General features: G+C 41.8%; 2 protein-coding genes across 4 annotated transcripts in view; one reads left to right on the forward strand and one right to left on the reverse strand.

The window, feature by feature from the left end:
• CPVL (carboxypeptidase vitellogenic like) overlaps nt 1-24,270 on the forward strand; it is a 128,225-nt gene that overhangs the window by 66,608 nt on the left and 37,347 nt on the right. For all 3 annotated transcript variants that reach the window (XM_082692870.1, XM_082692872.1, XM_082692871.1), the window contains 4 exons: nt 1,984-2,106; nt 2,551-2,682; nt 7,313-7,411; nt 9,428-9,601. In XM_082692870.1, coding sequence (XP_082548996.1) covers nt 1,984-2,106; nt 2,551-2,682; nt 7,313-7,411; nt 9,428-9,601 — 528 coding nt within the window. The remainder of the gene's footprint in view (nt 1-1,983; nt 2,107-2,550; nt 2,683-7,312; nt 7,412-9,427; nt 9,602-24,270) is intronic.
• Nucleotides 22,913-24,270, reverse strand: part of LOC309845205 (uncharacterized protein) — an 82,514-nt gene continuing 81,156 nt past the window's right edge. Inside the window, exons 11-12 of the mRNA XM_082692884.1 lie at nt 24,074-24,217; nt 22,913-23,607 (exon numbers count right to left, since the gene is read on the reverse strand). Of these exons, the coding sequence (XP_082549010.1) occupies nt 23,572-23,607; nt 24,074-24,217 (180 nt within the window). The 3' untranslated portion in view covers nt 22,913-23,571. The remainder of the gene's footprint in view (nt 23,608-24,073; nt 24,218-24,270) is intronic.

The following is a 24,270-nucleotide window of genomic DNA, read 5'->3' on the forward strand; positions in this document are numbered from 1 at the left end:
CCATGCCTTTAGTCTACTTTGAACATACATGTGTTAGTGTTTTTCCAATCCATGTAGGCTCATTCAAGACTCATTCATTCAACAGCTGTGTACTGAGTGCTAACAAACAGCATCAGGCACAGTGGTTATACTGACCTAAAAACAGATAGCTCTGTGTTCATGGATATTCTACTCTGGTGTGGGTGGGAGACTAACAATACCCAAGAAAAATAAGTAAACGTTTATAGGAATGTGGTAAGGATTTGATGAAAAAAGAGAGAAAGGAAATACAAAATGTTAAAAAAAAAAAAAAAAAAGGAGGGGTGTTAAAATTTTGGATGGGATGGTCAAGGAAAGCATCCCTAGGTGTCACTGAAGGAAGTAAGGGAGTTCAGAATACGGCCATCTGGGAGAAGAGCATTCCAGGGGAGGGAGCAGCGAATGCAAAGGCCCTGATGGAAGGAAGAGTACAGCATGACCGTGATCCAAGACGGGCTGGAGAGGAATGATCAAGGAGGGAGCAGGGAATAGGGTTAACGAAGTACGATATCATGCCAATCCTTATGGCTCCGAAAAAAGCACTCTGCTTTTACTCTGAGGGAGATGGGGAGTCGTCAGAGGGTTTGAGCAGAGCAGTGGCAAGACCAGATTCACATTTTAGTAGACCACTATCTTGAAAATAGACTGGATGAGGGGAAGGACAAAAGCAAGGGGCCCGTTAGGTGACTGCAAGAACCCAGGCAAGAGATGACGGAACCTGGAGCAAGGCGATGAAGAGGGTGGTGTGCAAAGACCCTGGATCCTGGACTTAACTTGACAGAATAGGTAGAGTTGATAAGGCTCACTGATGGACTTTTGTGGGCTGTGAGAGAAAGAGATAAGGAATGGCAGTGGGGCGCCTGGCTGGCTCAGTTGGTTAAGTGTCGACTCTTGATCTCAGCTTGGGTCTCCATCTCAGGGCCGTGCTGGGTGTGGAGCCTACTTAAAAAGGAAAGGAAAGAAAAGAAAAAGAAATGGCACCATGATTTTCTAGTTAGAACCGGTAACATTAAGAGAGAGGTTGAAAGGAAGGCTTGCGGATTCAAGCTTCATTCTGAACATATGAAGTTTAACATTAGACACGCAAGAGGAGATGTCAAAAAGGCGGCTTTTTAATGTAAACAACACAAGACTAATTTTTTTAAAGATTGTATTTATTATTTATTTATTTATTTATTTATTTGAGAAAGAGAGTGCAGGGAGCGGGGAGTGGAGAGGCAGAAGGAAAGGGAGAGAAAGTCTCAAACAGACTTCGTGCTGAGTGCAGAGCCCATGTGGGACTTGATCCTTTGACCCTGAGATCTCGAACTGAGCCGAAACCAAGAGTCAGATGCTCAACAGACTGTGCCACCCAGGTGCCCCAATACAAAGCTATTTTTTTAAATATTTCTGAATAGTAGCTTTTCTCAGCAAGGTCTAAAAGTAGAATTTTATAATGTTTGTGTCCGCAAAATATTTTGAAATTGTAAAAGAACCCTGTACTTGAAAAGGTTGGAGACAGAGATAATTGTCAAGTGACAATTTCAGTAGCCAATAAATGTTACTTTCCTTCTCCTCTTGCTTTAATACATGTAGATTTCAAACTGCATCATCATACAGATTTTGAAAACTTCATTTTTGCCTTGAGACTTTTTCCTTTTCAAATAAAGTTTTTAATGGAGCCTTCTGGTAAGACAAGCCCCATGGGTGGCAGATTTGTGAAGGAAATTAGACTGTTCACCTGTTTCATGCCCACCTGTCATTTTTTGGTGCACCTCCCCGGTGATTTGCATGTCACTGGCACTGTCTGGGGATGCCAGAGGAAGCGAGAGACAGAGCTCTGTGCTATTGTGGGATTTACAGCATAAGGTAAAATATATGGTGGAGCTCATATACTGCTGTTTTATTGTTACTTTAATTAGCTTAAATACATAATGGTTATGGCACCAATTTGTGATGGTTCATTTCCACATCTACCCTTCTCAGTCGTACGCAGGGAAGTACGTGCCAGCCCTTGCACACTATATCCACGTGCTTAACCCCGTGATGAAGATGAAGATCAACCTGAAAGGAATTGCTCTCGGAGATGCGTATTCTGATCCTGAATCAGTAGGTGTCTGTCTCCTTTGTCCTTTCCATTCTGTCCTGTAAGGAGATTAAATCCCCTTTGATCCAGTGGAGGCTCCTCTGACCTTAGGGACCTGAGCTGATGGAGGGAAATAATGTTGCCCGGTTGACTCGCTAATGATTTAAAATCTCATTTTTACCAGATGTTTTAAGGTGTCAACTTGTTCCGTCAGCCTCCGTTGGATGTGAGTGTGAACGTGGGGCACGCGTGCGTGTGCGTGTGATGTTTGTGTGTGTATTTTGTGCATGTGTGTGGTGTGTGTATGTTTGGGGTATGTGTGTGCATTGTGTGTAACGTGTGCATTGTGTGTTTGTTTGTGTGCGGGAGACTGACAAATGACAGAGGGTTACTTCACCAAGCAAGTGGGCTCCCCTAACTTCGCTCTTTCTCTCCCCGTGGCGTCTGCATTTCTCTTTTCTCCTCAGATCATAGGAGGCTATGCCACATTCCTGTACCACATTGGCTTGTTGGATGAGAAGCAGAGAAAGTACTTCCAGAAGCAGTGTGATGAGTGCGTGAAATACATCAAGGAGAAGAAATGGCTTCAAGCCTTTGAAGTGAGTTCTGGGGACAGCGTGGCCCTGGAGCAATGAGAACCATGTGAGCTGGGTCCTAGAAGTCTTGTGGTACAGGGGCATGTTGTTGTTGTTGTTATTGTTGTTAGAGAAGGTATAGCTGGTCCGCTGTCCGAGATCAGGAGGCGGGTGAGTGTGGGCTCAAAGTGAAAGAAAGAACCATCCAGGTATCTTTGAATTTACTTTGACTGTCTTCTAAACCTGCGATCACCTTGGAGTGTTTATCTAGCTGTGTCTCTCATTAACTGTTTTGATTTCTTTAAATGCTGCGTAGGCCCTAAAGGCATGCCCTATCACAAGGAAATCAGAAGAAAGGCAACCCAGAAAGTAGATACATATGCTTCAGCATCTGCTCGATACCCTTCAGAAGGGTGATATCCACACACGGCATTCCAGCTGGAGACACGACCTCAGTGTGTAACAAATGTCACATGTTCCTGTGTGTCGGGAACAAAGCTGAGAAAGTGTAATAATCTGAAACTTTTATAAAGAGCCATTGGTATTTGTAACTATTGTCACAATGCTCCCCTAAAATTGAATTTGAGAATCCAATAATATGGTTCTATTCCTTGCCCTTTTTATTGGGATGGAGGGAATTATTTAAAATCTGAGACTATACTGAACATTAGCGTACAGGAGTTCGAGTTTTTGGTTTGGTTTGGCTTTGCCCGTGCAGGCAAAGATTGTATACCAATGATCTCTTTTAGGTTTTGTTTGTTTGTCTGTTTGCTACCTTTAATCATAGAGCCATCGTGTTTCATTCATCAGTAAATGAGATGAGGAGTGCATTTGGAGGACTTCAGTCTTCCTGTTCTTGGGAGCCCATCCTGTACCTGTACCAGTTTTCCTAAGGGCATTGTTGTTATAAAGCCGGAGGCCTGATATGAATAGTCTTCTAGACACTGCAGGTCTGCTGGTTCAGATCAAAACAAGAGACCCTACAAACTCAGGGAGAAAGGCGTAACAAGGTTACCCTCCATTCAACAAGCAGGGTGCCTCGCCCTGCCTGAAATCTCTGAAGCAGTGAATGCCCTTACCATCAATTCTCCCAGCAGCATGATGTGCAGTTGAAACTATCCCATAAACCCCCCACCCGTCCCTCCAGATGCCAACAGCCTCTCCTTTCTCTGCACCAGGACACCTGGTGTGGCTGGGGAGCACAAATTCAGAATCTCCATGCAACTGTAAATGCAAAGAAAGAGTGCTCTCACGGGGACATGTAGGATCCCTCTTTGACGTGCAATGACACTATTTTTGAGTCTGGTTTTAGGCTCTCTGTTGTAGTAGGCAGAAAGGGTAAAAGGATTGAACCTCTAAAATTTAAAATTAATATCAAATATTACATCATGGGAGACCCATTGGCAAGTGAGAGATTTGATGTGTTTTTGAAGAAGCATACAAGGATGAAGTGATGTCAAGAGGAAGAACATCCAATGGGCCCTAAGGGGTAAGGAAACCAAGGAAACCTAAGGAAGGATGTCCTTGCATCCTTGCATGGTGCGGCAACCCAAGCCCCCACCGGATTAACAAAACGGGGGACAAGTTCAGGTTATTTGGTGTTTTCAGAGGTAATGAGAAGATGGCCCATGAGGTCAGAGCTTTCCTAAACTAGATTCATCAGAAAACAAAGCAAAAGGCACCACAACCCAAAACAAAAGGACAAAAAGAACAACAAACCTAGGAAGGTATGCAGTGTTTCTGTGACCATTGATCCAATATGTTAAGTGAAGAATTCACTTAATACTCTTTGTTTTATTTTAAGGGAAATAGATAAGCCGATACTTAGGAAAGTAAGCCAGCAGTGGTCAAATGTGTTCCAGCGCAGGCAGTAGAAGGCTCAGAGAAATCCTGAGACCCAAGAGAGTACCAACAAAATCACAAGCCTAAATGATAAAGCCTGTTGGATGCCCTGATCCCTTAACATGATGTAGTTAATCAAAAAGCAGGAACTTGGAGCTGGAATTTTGGAGACCATCTTCTGCCTGTACACACATGCATGCATCCACATTTCACTGACGAGGGGGCTGAGGCCTGGAGGGACTGCATTCAGTGGCCAAAAGCCCCATAATAGACTGTGGCAGGACTAGGACTGGAATCATCCCCCCCCCCCTCGATTCCTGCCCTGGTATTCTCCTGTGGTAACTCCCACACAGTCTGTAAAAATCCTGGGATAGTTAGACATTCTGCAAGATGCACAGTGGCGCATCTCTGGCCCCGTAATGTCCCCCTTACCATGACAATGCTCTGGATCACAGAGTTCTTTCCGTGAAACCAGTTTTGACCAGAAACTAGATTTCACAGGTCTTGACCACCCTCGTCACTTGTTTGACAACAAATGATGTTTGACTCTTTCTGAAATCAGATCTGTTCTTAAGACTGGCATTTATATTCCCATTGGTGTTGAAGATCATTTCTAAGCATAAACAAAATGCTGCCTGTATTCAGAACTACTGCTAGCCTGTGATGTTGCCTCTGGGTGGACAAGTTAGACAAAGACACCTCCGCTGAGCAGACAAGTGGAGGCCAGAGCTTGGCAAGTGGAGGCCACCATTGTACGAGAATAGAGATGGCTTTTTTCTCTAAATGCAGCCCAAGTCTGGTTATCCAGCTCGGCAAGCAGAACTTTGATGGCTCTCTGCCCCTCCGCCAGGCACCCCCACGTACTGCACAGGGCACAGCCAGAGGCAGTGGTCCTGCGGGACCGTAGAGTTCCTAGAGCATACTTATTACTCCCTCCCCTTTCCACAATGTTGATCCTTTTCATTCTTGGCCCCTAGCCCTGTGGCAATGGTCACTTGGATAAATTAAGTTGCTTCATGTTTGGTAAAGAAAACTAATCTAATAAAATAATGGAATTTTATATTAAACCCAAAAGCATGGCCAGAAAGAGTTGAAGACTAAGAGAGTAGCAGTCCGCCCCTTGGAGAGCTAGTGTGTGTGTGGCAGGATGTGGAATATGTAGGCTGGAGAGCATAGCCTGGGCTTGAATCTCTCCTCTGACATTAGTGAGGTGTCTTTGGTGACTTAACCTCTCTGAGCCTCAGTTTTCTCACCTGTAAAACCAGGATACGATTGTCCTGAATTCTTACCATGTAAGAAAACCTAAATCACACCTGATAGCTGGTTTTGAAAATATACCAAATGCATCTTTTTTTACAAGAGCTCCTTATGGACTCAATATTCTCATCTAAAAGCATCCCAGTGTTCTCAGTCCCTTTTCTAAGTATCCCCTTCATCTTCATGCTCTACCCAAAACCTGCTTCTCCCCTGCTGCTGTCCCTTCCCCTTTCGAGTGCAGGGACTGTGTTCTTCTTACCGACTTCATACTGCTTGGCTCCTGGGTAGAGTGGGTGTCCTCCTTGCTCCTCATTGCTGCCTTCAGATCATGTTCTGTCCTTCCAGAAGTACTGAGCTCTGACTGCCTCATCCTCACATGATCTCACCCACCACTCTTTGTCGTTACCTACCAGCCTCCAACTTTCTCCTGCTCATCCCCTGAGAATGCCTCACTGTCACTCTCTCTCAAGGGCATCGTGCTTGTCATTATTTCTAATGATCGCAGTGTCTGCATGAAGGATCATTTCAATACGTGGCCCCTCAGTTCCTAAGTCTCCTGTCTTTCGACGATCTTGTTCTCCTCTTATCTTAGCTGCTCAGTCCCAAAACAAAACAAAAAAATCTGACAAACACTCTACAACCTCAGATTCTCATTGCATGGTCACACTTCTCCGAGTATACCAATTCAAAGAACAGTTCTGCAACCCCATTGTCTTCTAGTCCATTGATCCTACAACTGAGTCATGATCCTTAACCCCTTCAGGTCTTAGTTGCTTTAATCACCCAGCTGAAACTCAAGGTCAGCCCAGCTCCTTTGGCCAAACCACCATCCAGGCTAAAAGCACTTGTTTACACCCCATGTCTATCTCTGTGCTACTATACATGACCAGAGAAGGGCACACAATCATGCTGACTGCCCTCACCTCCACTGTTGACAAGTTTTTAAAGTCAGAAGTCCCAAGGGAACTTCCACTAGCTCCAAGAACCTGGGTGAATGGTCAATGATCCATATTATGGCAATCCTTCCCTACAAGGCTCATTCCTATGGTCGGGGCCTTTGAGCTCACTGTCTCCTCTGCCTGGAATGTTCTTTCCCTAGATGTCTGCATGGCTCACTTCCTTCCTTCCGGCAGGTGTTTATTCAAATGCTACCTTCTCAGGGAGACCTGTGTTTCCCCCTCTCTGCAGTGCACCTTGCACTCAGGCATACACATGTGCCCACACATGCCATGACACTTCCTATTCTCCTTCTCCTCTTTAGTTTTCTCCTTAACACTTATCACTCTTACCATACTGCATGTTTTTCCTGTGAATACTTGCTTCTTGTCTCCCTCAAGGATATTAGGTCCAGGGAGAGGACTTATGCTCTCTTGTTCACACTGCTGTCTCCCCAGTGCCCGGGGTAGTGTCTGGCCCAGAGAAGATGTGCAATAAATGGTTGTTTGAAATGAGGAAACGATGCTGGAATAAGGAAACTGTTAAATCAATGCAATGACAAGTGCCCATGTGTTTTTACCTACCCTGATGTTTTCCTTCTCTCTCTCTCCTGACCTAGGTACTGGATAAACTACTAGATGGTGACTTAACAAGCAACCCTTCTTACTTCCAGAATATCACAGGATGTCCTAGTTATTATAACATATTACAATGCAAGGTAATGACAACATTTTTGAAACTGTGATAGTGTTGGCTTAAAAATTTTGGCAAAACCAAACTTCTTCCAATTTGAGAAATACTGTAGGTAACTTTATACTGGATAAATATGTCCTAACTGTATGGCATTATTTGATCTACTAATCTATAGGATTCCCCTGCCCCACTGACGTTGTATATGTTATAATCTGACCATCAAGAATGATATTCCAGGGGCGCCTGGGTGGCTCAGTGGGTTAAGCCGCTGCCTTCGGCTCAGGTCATGATCTCAGGGTCCTGGGATTGAGTCCCGCATCGGGCTCTCTGCTCAGCCGGGAGCCTGCTTCCCTCTCTCTCTCTCTCTCTCTGCCTGCCTCTCCATCTACTTGTGATTTCTCTCTGTCAAATAAATAAATAAAATCTTTAAAATAAACAAAAAAAGAATGATATTCCAGATAACTCAAAACAATCTCTGATTAACATAATCCCCCTCATTACCCAGTAGAGCTTGTTATATAGAAGTTCTTTTGTCAAAGATAGAGGACAGGATTGCTCTCCCGGGTATTAGGTCCCAGAATGCCAAGCCTGTAGTGAGTTTCTTGAAAATGTCCACATTATTTGCTCTGTACTTAAGATGGCTTGGATAATCAAAACTGCCAAAGCCTTTAGGAAAATATTTGCTTTGTCTTACTTTTAACTTAAGATGGTTTCTGCACTTAGTATGGCCCTCACTTTAAGCTCTTTGGAATATTTCTCAAAATATTCAAGTAGTTTTCTTCCATAAAAGTAGGCCAAAATCAATGTCTTCTGTGCAGGATTAATCAAAGAAAAAAGAAGCCAAAGTGGGTATTTGGATTTGTATCATCTTTATCTAGTGTATATGAGAATACATCTTGTTTTAAAAGTTGCCTTATTTATGAACTATTTTGTAAATAAAATATAAAGCTGGTTTCAATAGACTCTGCCAAACCTGTGGTTTTGGATTTAGATTCTACCAAGAGAAAATCAGATGGTAGGCAAGAGAGAAACAGGATTTGTAATCACATTTCTTTTTCCTTTACAGAGTATTGTATTTGAAAGATTAGCAAAAAAGGAGGATGCACAAAATTATTGGTCTCAAACTTTTTTATCCCTTTGTAATTTTTTAAAATGGCATTTATACCTTTTTTCTTTTAGCATGATGAATATCACAGACTTTTCACTATCACAGACTTTATGCAGTATTTTTTTTTTTTAATGAGGCTCATGGACAACTTTTCTTTTGTCTCATGTCCTTCATAAAGTCATCTGTTTTTATACTTGGTATATTTCCCTCCTTCGATTATGGTTAGCTGATTATTTTGTACGTGTGGTTTTAATAAGCAGCAGAACATGGAAGAGAAAGCCTCGGCTTTTAATCCACCAGACCACGGCTCTGGCTTTTGTGGTCCATTTGACTTTCATCCCATAGAGCCTCCGACGAGGAGCAAATTGTTTTTGATAATCTCACCCCTTCCGTTTTTTCATGTCTTTGCCTCAAATGTTGTGGGTTTTTTTTTTTTAAGATTTTATTTATTTTATTTGACAGAAAGAGTGAGAGAGCACAAGCAGGGGATACAGCAGAGAGGGAGGGAGAAGCAGGCAGGCTTCCCGCTGAGCAGAGAGCCTGACAGGAGGCTCCATCCCAGGACCCTGGGATCATGACCTGAGTCAAAGGCAGATACTTAACTAACTGAGCCACCCAGACGCCCCTCATACAGGGTTGTTGATTGGAGTCATAGATTCTAGAAGATGAGTTACCGAGAAAGAAAAATCGAGCATTTAAGTGCAAATGGAACATTGGCTCTGAAAGTATCAGATCATCCAGTTTTGTTATCTGTAAAATTTAAATTACCTCAGAACCCCCAAATTAAAAATCTCAAGGCGGAGACCAGTTAACAGTCATGTCTCATCTTGTTCATTATAGTTTATATTAGCAGAAATTTGCAGCTTTCCCCACAGGCTGTTCCTGCCACCCAGTCACGTTTCCTAATGTTTTTCTGATGTCCCCTTCTGCCAGGAACCTGAGGACCAAAATTACTATGGGAAATTTTTATCCCTCCCAGAAGTGAGGCAAGCCATCCATGTGGGAAACCGGACTTTTAGTGACGGATCCGAAGTTGAAAAGTACATGCGAGAAGATACAGTAAAGTCCGTTAAGCTCTGGTTAGCTGAACTCATGAACAATTACAAGGTAAGAGAGTTACTCCAGTTACTATCTATTTCAGGAACTTTATAGATTACCCAGAGTGGAGGTGACGTTCTCTTGTTTGTAATTCAACTTCTGCCATTCTGTTTTTACTTTGGGGTTATTTTACGAACACAAACAACAACCCCCAGACTGTTTGGTTTCTTTGAATTTTTAGTTTTCCCTCTAATTAAATAACTATCCCTTGATAGTTTTCTAAAATGAAATTCTCTTTGGCAAGTGCCACATCTCATCATTTCTTGAGAAAAGCGGTACAGCAGAGCCAAGATGGCTGGCCTTGTGGAAGCCAATTTTGCCTTATTGCTCGCTTTATAATATTAATCCCAATGAAGTCGGGGATAAATGAAATCAACTGGTTATTCCAAAAAGTGCATTTAGCCTTGTAATTGTATTCATTCCTATTGCTCAGTCACAGTTTTTTTTTTTTTTTGGTATCTGCTTTAAGCCTAAAATAGTGCTAGGCTGTCAGCTTGAAACAATGAATGAGAAAGGCTCCCTGGTTTGAGGAGTATAAATTCAAGCACTTTGTTATCTGAGATGATCTGCCTGATTTGCGGTTGGAGGTACCCGAGGAAAGGGAAAAGTGTGAATGAAGCCCTGAAAATGCAAGCAGAGGGGGCATGGACCCTAGAATTCTCACTGTGAAAGAAGGACAAAGAGCAAGTGATGTAGGGAAAAGTCATCCTCTGAATTTCTTTTCTGCTACCACCATTCTCACCTCCACTGATCTTCCTGAGCTGTTATCCTCTGTCCTTGGCCTGGTCTGTGGAGACACCGCCACAGGGTAAGTGTGCTCACGATGGAGGGGACCACCACCTGAGATGGTCCATGCCCTCTATAGTTTCTGGTAGAGGCAGGAGTAATGTTTGAGATGAACAAAAACCAGGGCAGCCAGTAGCCTACACACCTTTGTGAATTAGAAAAAAGGCAACCTCCCCTCAGGATACTTTAGTTCCATTGGTCAAAAAATTCTAATACATTGCCTTAATTGGAATCAAACTCTTTACTACCATTTTCTGCCATGAGGAATACACATGTCTATAAGGTCTTGAGATTGTTCAGTGTGCAGCTGTCAATACTGTGCAAGGAGTCCATTGCCAAAGGTGCCCTTACTAGATTGCGTTCTGAACTATGCCAGACCTTAAAGGCCCATCTTTTGGCGCTGTCTCTAGTACACAGTTTGAGACTCTCGGTATACAACCCTTATTGGAAAAAAATATCTATGGTCAGTGGCATGCAATCTATAAACCCATTATAAATTTGTAGAACTTGACGAAATACTTTCTAAGAAAGAAAGGGTCTAGCTAGATGAGGTCAGAATTTTAAGCATCCTTGTGTTTGGTTCTATCGGGGTCCTGAGTGCTTGCCTACCCAGAGCCTTCTCTGCACACCTTTTTTTTTTTTTTTAAGATATTTTATTTATTTCAGAGAGAGTTCATGCGCAGAGGGAAGGGTATAGGGTGAAACAGACTCCCCACTGAGCAGGGAGCCCAACACAGAACCTAATTCTGGGACCCTGAGATCATGACCTTAGCCAAAGGTAGATACCTAAGCAACTGAGACACCCAGACACCCCTCTGCACACGTTTTTAAAGCATTTAAATGGTTGTCTTCTTCTCTATACTGTGGCCACACTTAGCACCCTGTAATATCTCTGTAGGCTGTCCATTCCAACACCAGCCTGGAGCAGATGCCAATTACAAATAAATGAATGAATGAAAAACCCATTCTATAAATTAATGCTACATCAAAAATATATCTAATAAATGTGCCCATGATTCATTAGATATTATCTACAAATTCATTAGGCCAGAAAGAGCTGAGTACTTGTGTTTTCAAGACATAAATGATGGGCTATAATTTAACATTAAAGAATACAAAGTGGGTTTGTTGTTTGTTTGTTTGTTTTTTTTTTTGAGAGGAGAGCAGATAAGGAAGTTCTGCATACATTTTTTTGTGCCCCTAGGAAATACATTTTCTCATTGTCTAAATTGCACTAGACTATGATTCTTTTCTCAGCCAAGTGAGGATAGGAAGGAACATGCAGCATACCTGATGATAAACTCTCCTGATAACTGGTTAATGACCATAGAGTATCCCCTTGGTTGGTAAAGAATATACTGATTAAAAATGATCCAGTATTTTGATATGTAAACATCTCTGTCCCTGTTCCCATGTATCTTAAACCTACCAACATGAATTCCAGTGAAATCAGAATGTTCTTTAAAGTCCAAATTAGGGGGCGCCTGTGTGGCTCAGTGGGTTAAAGCCTCTGCCTTCGGCTCAGATCATGATCCTAGAGCCCTGGGATCGAGCCCCACATTGGGCTCTCTGCTCAGCGGGGAGCCTGCTTCCTCCTCTCTCTCTCTCTCTCTCTCTCTCTGCCTGCCTCTCTGCCTACTTGTGATCTCTGTCTGTCAACTAAATAAAATCTTAAAAAAAAAAAAAGTTCAAGTTAGTTGTCAGGAAAAAAAGAGGATAGATTGGTGGTACAGATAAACTGTGTTTCCATAAAGAAAGAGAACAAAGTATGCAGTCAGCCTGAGCGCCCACCAAAAAGTGGCTGCTGCAGAAACAGACTGCATATTCATTGCTACAGCTGGGGTTGACTACAGGGCAATGATTATCTTTGGCTTGTCTGTTAACAGTGGTGAACCTCAGTGTATGAGCAATAGAATCGGAACAACCTAGGTTGTTTTAAAACATTAGTACCCTCAAAATTGTATTTATGCAAGCGTCAGTGCTAATTTGTCAGAGAAAATAGTGCACATGTTTGTACTCATAGGAACATGGACATCTTTTTCTAGTACCAGATTCATTGTAGGCAAAGTGGAGTTTCTCTGATGGGCTGAGGAAGACCTTCATCAGCTCTCAGGAGCTCAGAGAACTCTTGTGGCCCATCAGTTTCTGTGTGGGGTTCGTAGAAACCCTTGCCAGGAATGTACTCAAAAGTCATTCTCTTCCGTTAACTTCAGATGTTTGGGCAGTAAATTGAAATACATTAGCAGGTTCCAAAATCAGTAGAAGAAGAAATAATCTGTTGGACCATTGGCATTCTCATGATAAGTTGGACCACAATACTTTCAGGATTTTTAGAGTTAGCTGGGTCATAGAGCATGATGGCTGTGAGCATGGGTTCTCAAGTACTTAGAGTTTGAATTCTGGTTCTCCATTCACTGGCTGTGTTCCTTTGGAGGAAGATATTTATAAGCTCTCTGTTCTTCAGCTTTCTTATTTGCAAAATGCAAATAATAATAGCACTTACAGGTGAGTTCTTGTGAGGTTTAAGTGGATTACATATGTAAAAACACTTAGAATAATGAATAGCAGTTAGAAAGTGCTTGAAAATATGGGCTGTTACCAATGGTGTTCAACAAATTTTAGCAAAAGTCCTTAAGCACATGCTATATGTAGAAGTCACGTAAGAACCCTTGGAAAACACAAAAATAAGAAAAGACTTAAAACTCTTGGTTTCTGGTTCAGCATTTAAGGGGCTTAGAAGTTACCACTTGATCTGAATAACAAGTAAAAAGTTAAACTGAAAAATCGACAACTCTTCCTAGATCTGTGAGAGAAGTGAGGCCAGAGGGCAAACACCTTCTCCACAAATGGGAAAGAGGCGAGCAAATACAGAGAACCACAGCTTATCTGAGCAGAAACGTCCATAGTAACCACTACCAGAAAAACCCAAACTGTAAGTTTTTACAACAGGAAAATGAACAATCCAATTAAAAAATGGTCAAAGACCTTAACACACTCAAGTCTTAAAACCTTAACCCCTCACTCAAGAAGATATACGGATGGCATCCAAGCCTCTGCCGAGTTGTTCAACATCATGTCTTCAGAGAATTGCCAATGTAAACCACAAGATGCCATTATACACTTATGAGAATGGCCAAAATCCAGAACGCTGACAACACCAAGTGCTAAGGGGATATAGAGCAAAGGGAACTCTCATTCATTGCTGGTAGGAATGCAAAATAGTATAGCCACTTGGGAAGACAATTAGGCAGTTTGTTGTTTGCTTGTTATTGTTGTTTATACAACCAAACAACTTTAACCAGATAATCCAGTCATCATATGCCTTGGTATTTACCCAAATGAATTAAAAATTCATGTCCACACAAAATCCTTCACGCAGGGGTTTGTAGCAGCCCTATTCATAATTGCCAAAACTTGGAAGCAACAAGATGTCCTTTGGTAGCTGAGTGGATAAACTGTAGCACAGACAATGGACAATATTACAACGCTATAAAGAATGAGCTAGCGAGCTGTGCAAAGACATGGAGGAAACAAGTGAAAGAAGTCAGTATGAAAAAGCTGCACACTATACGTTTCCCATTCTATGAGATTCTGAGAAAGACAAAACTATGGAGACAGTCAAAGGTTCAGTTGTTGCCAGGGCTTAGTGAAGAGGGTGAGGTGAATAGGCAGGGCATAGAAGATCTTTAGGGCAGCGAAACTATTCTGTATGACATTATAATGTGGATCTGTGTCATTATGCATTTGTCAAAATCCATAGTCTGTACACCATCACGAATGAGCCCTGACGTAAACTAGGGACGTTGGGGAATAACCATGTATTAGTGTAGGTTCCCATGTTGTAACAAATGTACCACTGTGGTGGGGAAAGGTGGTGGTGGGGCAGTTTGTGCATGTGTGGGGTCAGGGGACAGAATGTAACGGTCTCATTTTCTGCTCAACTTTGCTGTGTGGCTAAGCTGCCCTAAAAAGTAAAGTTTAAGAATTAAAAAACAAAAAAGACTTCATTGTCTGCCTAGTGAAAGAGATAGATACCAGTATAGTTGATAAAAGGTAGACTCAGTTTCTACTTCCCGCACAGTGATAGAGTAGAGACTGAAAGGCCCCTTCACTAAAACAGAACGAAATTCAGTTGAAATTGCAATAAATACAGTTGCCACACTTTTGACAAAAGAAGATCTCAAAGTGAGAGAAAGAAAGCAAAAACAGAGAAACAAAGATAGGGAACTGAGTTCTGCAGAGCAGAACAGTAGCACAGGGTGGCTGTAAAGACCAATGTCCTCAGCTCTGTAATTAGTGACAGGGCCTTGGGCCCAAGGAAGGTGAGTTTGCTGAGCTGAGAGCCTGGTGCCAAGCCTGGGACACATGGAGAGGCTAATTGGTCCCATGATGGTAGTGAACTCTGGTGACCAACAGAACCAAATACACAACACCTAGAGGTATTTGGGGTTTTCAGATTTTTATTAGCTAAATTCAACACAAAAGTGAGCTCGTTATCAAGAGTCATCCACTCTGCTGTTAAACAGGGCTCCCACTGCTGAGGGTAAGCAGAACCAAACTACAAAAGATGTGGATGTCCAAGGCACTGCAGATCTGGAAATATGTGGGATAGAATATAAATAACTAGGTATGAAATTTTTAAACACATAGAAAAGGAGTTTAGAAATAAGCAGTAGACAGCCATCAAATATGGCTAGGCCAATTTGAAAGAAAAGCAATAAGAACTGTTAAAAATGAAAAATACAGTATATTTAAAACCCAGTGCTTGGGAATAAAGAACAGATTAGACATGGCTTCCAATAAAATTCATGGATTAGGAGAAGTTAATCAAAATGAGACATAGTAAGACAAAGATGATTTGAATGACGTAATTAGCCAGCTTGATTTAATGAGTATATATAGATCTCTAAACATAGTATCAGCAAGTCTCAAGTATTTTCAAGAATTTGCATCATACAGCCCATATTCTCTGACCATGTATGAATTTAGAAATCAATAATAACAATATATATAAAAATATCCAAAAAATACAAATAAAAATGTAAATCCATCTAACATGTATATCAAAAAAGTTAGTTCAAAAAAGGATGAAAACCACATATATAGCAATGTTAAAAGAGAAAAACTTTTTCATCTAAATAAATGCAAAAACGTGGATGTAATAAAATTAAAACACATTTATGCTAAAAATTTTAGCAAACTAAGAATAGTATCTTCTTTTTCATTTAAGATTTTATTTATTTATTTGACACAAAAAGAGCGAGAGAGAGCACAAGCAGGGGGAACAGCAGCAGGAGAGGGAGAAGCAGATGAGGAGGGAGCCTGATGTGGAACTCGATCTCAGGACTCCAGGATCATGACCCAAGCCAAAGACAGTTGCTTGCTTAACTGACTGAGCCACCGAGGTGCCCCACTGTTTTGGTTTCCTATGGCTGCTGTAATACCATTACTGCAGACTTGATGGCATAAACTACAGAAATTCATTTCCTCACAGTCCTGAAGGATAGAAATCTAATGTCACCTTCAGTGGTGTTAGTACGGCTCCGCTCCCTCTGGAGACTCTGTGGGATAATCCATTCCTGGCGACTTCCAGCTTTTGGTGGCTGTTGGCATTCTTTGGCTTGTGGCTACATCATTCCAATATCAACCTCTGTGGTCCCATGGACTTCTTTTGGTTTAGGGTCAAATATCCTTCTACCACCCCCTTATAAGGATACATGAGACTGCATTTAGGGACCTCATAGATAATCCAGAATAAACTCCCCATTTGAAAATGCTTAATCCAATCACATCTGCAAAGTCTGTCTTCCTCCTTCCTTTGTACCTTCATTTCTTCCTTTGCTTGTTTTTTATTTGCTACAGAAGGTAACATTCACAGGTTCCAGGGACTGGATATCCTTGGGGAGGCAGTATTACTCAGCCCAGCATACAGTATGAGACTTTCTTGACTTGATTTTAAAAAACTACGGAAAGTCCACAATAAGCATTCTTTCTGTTTCATAAGACAGAACACACATTGCTTTAAAATCAGAGTTCATTATGATGTAAACAAATAAATTTTAAAAGAATGGGGGGAATTCCAGTTACTAAATGTATAGGGAATAATGGAGTCATGATTTGACAGATAGTACAGTAATAGTAGTTTCGGGCAAGAATCACCAATGGATGCTAAATTTGGTGAGTGAGACTGTGATGAGAAATGTTATCAACATAGTCCCAAAGTACTTCCCTTCAAAATATTTATGATGAAAAGAAAATTAGTAAGTTTACAGTAGAGAACCCTGGCATATATGATCTAAGTTAACATTACCATTAATGGGACAAACCAACATTATTTGCCTCTGATGTGTTATACCGAAAAGACATAATAACATGGATGTGATGTTCTTCCAAGAAGTGTCTAACGGGAATGTGATCATGAGGAAACATCAGACAAACTCAAATTCGGGGACATTTCACAAAATAATTGCTAGTACTCGTCAAAAGGTCAAAAAGACCAAAGTATAAGAAGAAGAAAAAGAGGGAGGAGAAGGTAGTAGAAGAGGAAGAAGAAAGAGGAGAGAAGGAAGGAAGGAGGGAGTAGGAAGGAAGGGAAGAAAAAAGGGTGGGAGGAAAGGAAGGGAAACCGAGGGAGAGAAAGAAGGAGGAGGGCAGAGGAGAATGGAAAAAAGAGAAAAAAGAAAAGAAAAAAGAAAAAAGGGGGGAAAAAACCCAACCTGAAGGATTAAGGGGACTTGAAACCTGAATATATACAATGTGTCACCTAGGACCAAAAAAAGGGGACAAATGGAATATTTTGAATGAAATCTGTAGAACAGAAAATGGTTTATATCGAGGTTAACTTTCTGGTTTTAATGATTCCATGGTGGTTATGTGAGATGTTATTAGTTTGAAGGCTACATGAAGGGTACCCAGGAATTCTTTGTTCTATTTCTTCAGCAACTTTATTGAGGTTACAGTTCCCAGACTGCAGAATTTAAAATGAACATTTAAAATGTTCAAGTCGGGGCGCCTGGGTGGCTCAGTGGGTTAAGCCGCTGCCTTCGGCTCAGGTCATGATTTCAGGGTCCTGGGATCGAGCCCCACATCGGGCTCTCTGCTCGGCAGGAAGCCTGCTTCCTCCTCTCTCTCTGCCTGCCTCTCTGCCTACTTGTGATCTCTGTCAAATAAATAAATAAAATCTTTAAAAAAATAAAATGTTCAAGTCTGTGATGTTTAAGATATTCACAAATGTTTGCAACCATTACCACTCTTTAACTTCAGAACATTTTTGTCACCTCCCAAAAAATCCCTTATCCTTTAGCAGTAACTCCCTCATTAGTAACTCACCCCCTTCCAGCCCCTCACAACGACTACTCTCCTGTTTCCATGGATATCATACATAAACGGAAGCCTACAATATGCAGCCTTTTGTAACTGGCGTCTTTCACTGAACACAGGGTTTTTAGGTCACATATCCATGCAGCGCGTATCATGACTTTGTTCCTTCTTATTGCCAAATAATATTCCGCTGTATGACTAGACCCAATTTTATTCATCCACTCATCAGTTATTCCCACTTTTTCCCTCTTACGCATCATGCTGCAATGAGCAGAAGAATGCATACAGAATAAAACAGGAAAACAGGCAAAAGTAAATAATATATTATTTTGAGATACATGTGTATGTAGTCAAACTTTTTTCAAAAGTTAGGAAATTCTAAACCTAAACCTCAGGGTAGGGGTTCTCTTGGTGCGGTGGGCAGAGGGTTGGGACAGGGGAGAAGTGTTCTGGGTGGATTTCCTGGTACTGGTCACACACTCGTTCTTAGGGTGGCTAGTGCATTTGTGAATGTCTGTGCTCCCTAACCTACAGATGCAGAGTAATACATTCCGGGACATATGTATAGTATATATATGTAGTATACATGTGTCTGTAGTGTGCACAGTTTTGAAGGAGGCAGACGGTGACGTGTGCTGTGTAGATGTAATTGACCATGTTCTGAGCAAGTGGACTGCTTAGTGTGGCTGCGCCTTTACACTCACTCAGCACAGGACAGAGGTTTGCAAGGCATTATAAGGGAGACAGACAGTGATCTCTCACCGAGAATTCCATCAGTTTTTCTCACAGGGAGATGTTAATTACATAATCCAAAACAGATATTTAAATAATCTTTTTCTACCTCACTCCATAGGCCCGTTAGTGGGCAATAAATTTCCCTTGCAAATCATATTCTGTTCCAATTCCTTGATACTCATGTTAAGGTGTGTGCAGTTTCAGGTGTCAAGCTGCCTAGAATTTAAATTTTCCCTCTCACTCCCTAATCTATAAAATCTTACTTATCTCATAGAAATAAGCATAATAAGGGCAGCCATCTTACCTTCTTAGTAACCACTCTATGTAGGGCACCTAGCACCGTGTCTTATATGTAGCTGGCACCCAATATACGTTAATGATGGAAGAATTCTCATAGCAGGGGAGGGACACCTGGGTGCCTCAGTTGGTTAAGCATCTGCCTCAGGTCATGAGCCTAGGGTCCTGAGCTCGAGTCCCGGCATCGGGCTCCCTGCTCAGCGGGGAGCCTCCTTCTCCCTCTGCCCCTGCCCCTCCCACTACTTGTGTGTACTGGCTCATGCTCTCTCTCTGTCAAATAAATAAATAAAATATAGAATAAAAACAAACAATTGTCATGAGAAAAAGGAAGTAATGTCAAAAGACTTGACAGAGAGTAGGTGCTGCCTAAGAATAAGTTACTTCCCTGAATTTGCCCTTCTACAATTCTGGAACTGCACTTCTACTCTGGCTGGGTTTGCATTGCTCCCTTAGCTTTAGAAGCACCTGGGGAGCCTCAAAAACAAAAGAAACCTAAAATCACGGCCCACTCCACCAAGTGTTCTGATTTAATTGCCTCCACCAAGTGTTCTGATTTAATTGCCTAGTATAGCTCCTAACACATAGTAGTGTGAATAAGCTTGGAAGGAAAGGAGGGGGGAAAAGGACAGCATGATAGAAAAAAAAAAAAAAAAAAACCAGGTGGTTTGTTCATTTATACCATAGCTGTCTTTACAATAAACTCAGATTTGATTTTAGTAACTGCAGATAATTCATCAGTCTGATTACCATTGATTACGTTATTATGTTCCTTTCTCTTTAAGCAGGATTTTTTAAAAAACAAAAACAAATATGCTCTCATACGCTGATTATAATATGTATCTTGACTTAAAAAAAAAATGTGAGGGGGGCCTGGGTGGCTCAGTGGGTTAAGCCTCTGCCTTTGGCTCAAGTCATGGTCTCAGGGTCCTGGGATCAAGCCCCACATCGGGCTCTCTGCTCAGCGGGGAGTCTGCTCCCCACCCCACCCCCGCCTGCCTCTCTGCCTACTTGTCATCTCTGTCTGTCAAATAAATAAATAAAATCTTTTAAAAAAATATATGGTAGGGGGTGGAAAGTGTCTCTCTAAAATCTAGGAAATGCAGGCCATACTCCCTAAGAGCTATTGGCTTTGAATAGCTTGTTCTTTGTAGAGCTCTGTGCTTAATCCTTTTCTGATAAAGACGGTATGCTGTTCTTATGATGATTCTTGTTTAAAAAATTTTTTTTGAAATTTTTTTTGTTTTGTTGGTTTTTTTAATTTGAGAAATCTCAGGAATTTTTATTCAGGTCTGTCCTAAGCCAATACATTTTTCTGTAAACGTCACAGCGCCAGTTAAGTTTTGTTCAATTTAGTTACCTATTTAGACCATGAGATGTTTGCAGCAGGTGATGACTCTGGACCTACCTGTGCTGGGCTGCTAGGGGGTTCAGCAGTTTAAAGCAACTGCTGCAAATCACTCTTGACAGTTTGCAAAATACTGTGCAACTTGGTGAGATGCGAACTTCACTGAACACTTTCTCACCACCTAAATTAGTGGATTCTATGTCTCTTATTCACCATCACTCTCAATTAGCCTGAGCAGTTATGCTGTCCCTCACCAAAACTGTCACAATGTAGCTGATTCTCTGCCTTTATTTTGAAGGTGCTGTCATCCAAGAACATGTGCTGACCTTTAGCTGCTCACTCATAGGCAATATTGGCAAATAATGTTTTTTATTAACATATAACATATTATTTGTTTCAGGGGCACTTGAATATGTTTTTAACTCCTTTTCTCTGTCTGGCTATAGTTCTTGCCTTCCCAAAAACATATGCCTTTTCAAAGTCTAAATGTTCATGCGAGTGAGAATGTGAGTGTGTGAGTGAGTGAGTGTGTGTGTGATTGTATGTCCTGTGTGAAACCATTATTTCAACCAACAAGAGCTACATCTCTATTCCTAAAGGCCATTTGGATCAAAAGCAAAGCCTTGTCCTTGGATTTGAAGTTGCTCCCGTTGCTAGGTCGTTAGGAAGGCCACTGCAAATTCAGGAGGTACCATCTCCAAATACCAGTTTCTACCTCCACGTGCTTGTGCTTTGAAAGGTTGAATTGCCCTGGGGTAGGGCTTAGTTTGCTGTGTTTAAAAGTTCATCTTGTCAGGAAATTGTAAATTTAAAGTTACCTTTCCCTGTCCTTTCTCATCCTGCAGCTCATTAAGTTTCAACTAATTGCATCTTCAGAACTCAGGATCTTAATGTGTTTCAGCTTTACCACCGGAGCAAAATCTTAACACCCAGCTGTTGAGTTCTCGTTACTTATCCCAGGCTATCAAAAGATTTTCATTTACAAATGGGCAGTTCTTGATTAATGAATGTGCCTTAGAATTTTGAAAGGTAAATATTTCGAGTAGATCTAACTCATTTTAGTGGTCACTCTAATTGCTTGTGGCATTTTCCTTAATGACATCTTCTGATGGTAAAATGGCAATCGTGGCCAGGAAACAAGATTTGACAAATGACAATTTCTTGCATACAGGAAAGCCCAAATGCTTAAATAGGTCTGATTCTTCAACTTTTAGGTGGACTCTAAGCTTCTATCAAAGCATGATGGGAAAAGTCTGGCTTTGTTGACACTAAGCTGACGTGATCGCTTTTCTTCCAAAACCCTTTGAAAAGACAATGAAGCCATTCTATGAAAAACTTCTGGGAGGAGGTTGTAGCTCCAAGTGAAGCCTAACTAAAGAGAGGGAAGCTAATCCTGGGACATTTGTTTTATGTAATCATAGCCTATAGAAACGCAACTGCCACTTTATAAGCAAATAAAAATAGTGTACATAGGAAAATCAGTGTATACTGCAGACTTCCTTATTAATTCATTTTACCTATTTCAGTTATAATCCAAGTGTAAGCAAGAGCAGCATGAATTTTTTTTATGAACTGACTTCTACTGGGCTTCTTAATTTTTTTTTTGAAGATTTTATTTATTTATTTATTTGACAGACAGAGATCACAAGTAGGCAGAGAGGCTGGCAGAGAGAGAGGGGGAAGCAGGTTCCCTGCTGAGCAGATAGGCCAGTGTGGGGCTCGATCCCAGAATCCTGGGATCATGACCTAGGCCGAAGGCAGAGGCTTAACCCACTGAGCCACCCAGGTGCCTCTGGGCTTCTTAATTTTTAAGCATTTTGATGAAGAAGGGTAAAGAGAATACCCATCAATTATAAAAGAGACTTTGATTTCACCCAAACCTGCCATGCTTCTGACATCTGTTCTTGTTTGTCCTTTCAGTTTACGTTGGGACAAAATGTTCACATGAGAAATGACACGTATTTCTATTTTCTCTTACTTATTTCTTTAAGCTGTTTGAAAATATATTCTGTGTGAATTGGTTTGTTTTCAGTTTGCTTTGTCTGGGGAGCACTGTCATCATTGTGCGTGGGCTTTATTTTGTTGTCGTGTGATATTCAAAACATTAGAAGGTACACTTATGATTTATGGCAACAGAAAACATAAACTTTCATCTGGAGTCACCAAATATGGCAGGGGGAGAGCAGTATGAGGAGAAAGATAATAATAGCGATACCATCTGCCAGGTAGGCTCTGTGGCTCTCAAAATCAATGCGCTTAGAAATGCGTATTTAAATCTAGGTGCTATGAAAGCCAACTGCTGTGAATACAGACGATTATATCAGTTGAATTTATGTTGAAAAGATAAGTAGGGAAAGAGTGGGGGGAGTCGTCCTTTCCAGATCCCGTGAGGGGGTCTCTTGTGCAGTAACCTTCGCCACACCGCAGTAGCTTCTCCTTCTTTCATCCTCACGTCATGGTATGACAGGAGAAGGTGCCAAACGTGGACACAAATGTCATAAAACTGGACCATGGGAAACCAGGGTGTGCCCACCACCATCCTCTGGGGAGTGGGAGGAAAATAGTAAAGGCTTAATTTTTCTTTTAATTGAAAAATAAAGGAGGGGCGCCTGCATGGCTCAGTGGGTTAAAGCCTCTGCCTTCGGCTTAGGTCATGATCCCAGGGTCCTGGGATCGAGCCCCGCATCAGGCTCTCTGCTCAGCGGGGAGCCTGCTTCCTCCTCTCTCTCTCTCTGCCTGCCTCTCTGCCTACTTGTGATCTCTTTCTCTCTATCAATTAAATAAATAAAATCTTTTTTTTTTTTTTAAAAGGAAATTAAAAAAACAAACAACCAACAAACAAAAATTCTGCTAATGTTTCATAGATGGATTGGCACCAGGCGCTTATGGTCTGTATGTTACAGAGTCACATATTTGGCTGTGATGGAACCAGAATGCCCAAAGCCAGTGTTGTTTTTCTAACCTTCGCCATCATCATTTGAGCCCATTGGCCATAGGATCTGGCTCCAGGTTCAGCACTTTTTCCTCTAGAGTTTCCTCTTCTTCCATCTGAGTGTGATTTAATTCAATGGCAATTGACCTGGTTTATCGGTCTAGAAGGGGAGGCATTGTTCGCACGCTTACAGCTGCCTGAGCAAACCACTGTCGCAGCCCCCGGGGGCCCTTCCAGAGCCGTGGCGTCGCTAGGGTGGCCTGTCCTGCTCTGTCGAAGTCGCCCAGTCCCGCCCCGGCCGTGGGTCAGTCTGTGCTGTCAGCTTGATTATGAGCAACTCCCACGTCTTGTCACTGGGTAACAGTCTACACCACGGCACAGGGTTCCTGTGCTGAGTGACGTGTGATTGGATGAAAGCTGGAAACTTCAACCAGGCTTTCTGAAAGAAGAGCAAGGCAGGAGCCCCTGACCTCCCGTGTCTTGACTCCCCTGTGTCTCCCTGGGCTCTGCTCGCTCTGAATATTCAAGTCTGTTTCTTCATCCTCTGCACAGTCCTCGTATTTATTACAGTGTTTTGCACAATCCCTTTGAGCTTATTCTCTGGAAAAAATAGGCAGAAAGTGCCTTACTTACCAAGCAAGGGGGAGTTATGTTTTGGGGAGAAAAACAAACAAACAAACAAACAAACGAATTGCAAGCTCCTGGAATAACTTTGATGGAATATCACTGTTGAGAGTATGGGGCAGAGAACCTGTGTCTGACTGATACCAGATTTTTCTGTGTAGGGGAAAACCTAAAGACCATAGAGCATCAGTAAGACTTCTTTTTTTTAATTTGGTAAGGAGAGGGAGCTGTGCGACCAGGTACGTGTCTCCTCTCATGGGTACATCAACCTGGTTGGAAACTTTTCACTTATTTTGCTGCTCACCTGGGGACTGATGAAAGTGGGCGAATTAGACTTCTAGAAGTGCCTTTTCTGGTTCCTGGGTGAGTCCTTGTTTACTCTTAGTCTTATGATATAAAAGGCAAAGTAATCCTCATTTGCAGAGAACTAAAACTTTCTCACCTGGAAGGGAAGTTTGTTATGGGAGATGAGGAAGGCCAGCCAGAATCCAGAATGGGCTGCACCTTGCTGAGTGCCCTTCTCACAGGGCAGTGGAAGGCCTCCCTTCCCACTGTTCGTGTTCCTTCGGGACCTTATGAGCACTTCCTTTTAAAAAAAAAAAAAAAAAAAAAAAAAGATTTTATTTATTTATTTGACAG

The sequence above is a fragment of the Mustela nivalis genome (assembly GCF_964662115.1).
Source record: "Mustela nivalis genome assembly, chromosome: 12".
NCBI classification, from domain to species: Eukaryota; Metazoa; Chordata; class Mammalia; order Carnivora; family Mustelidae; genus Mustela; species Mustela nivalis.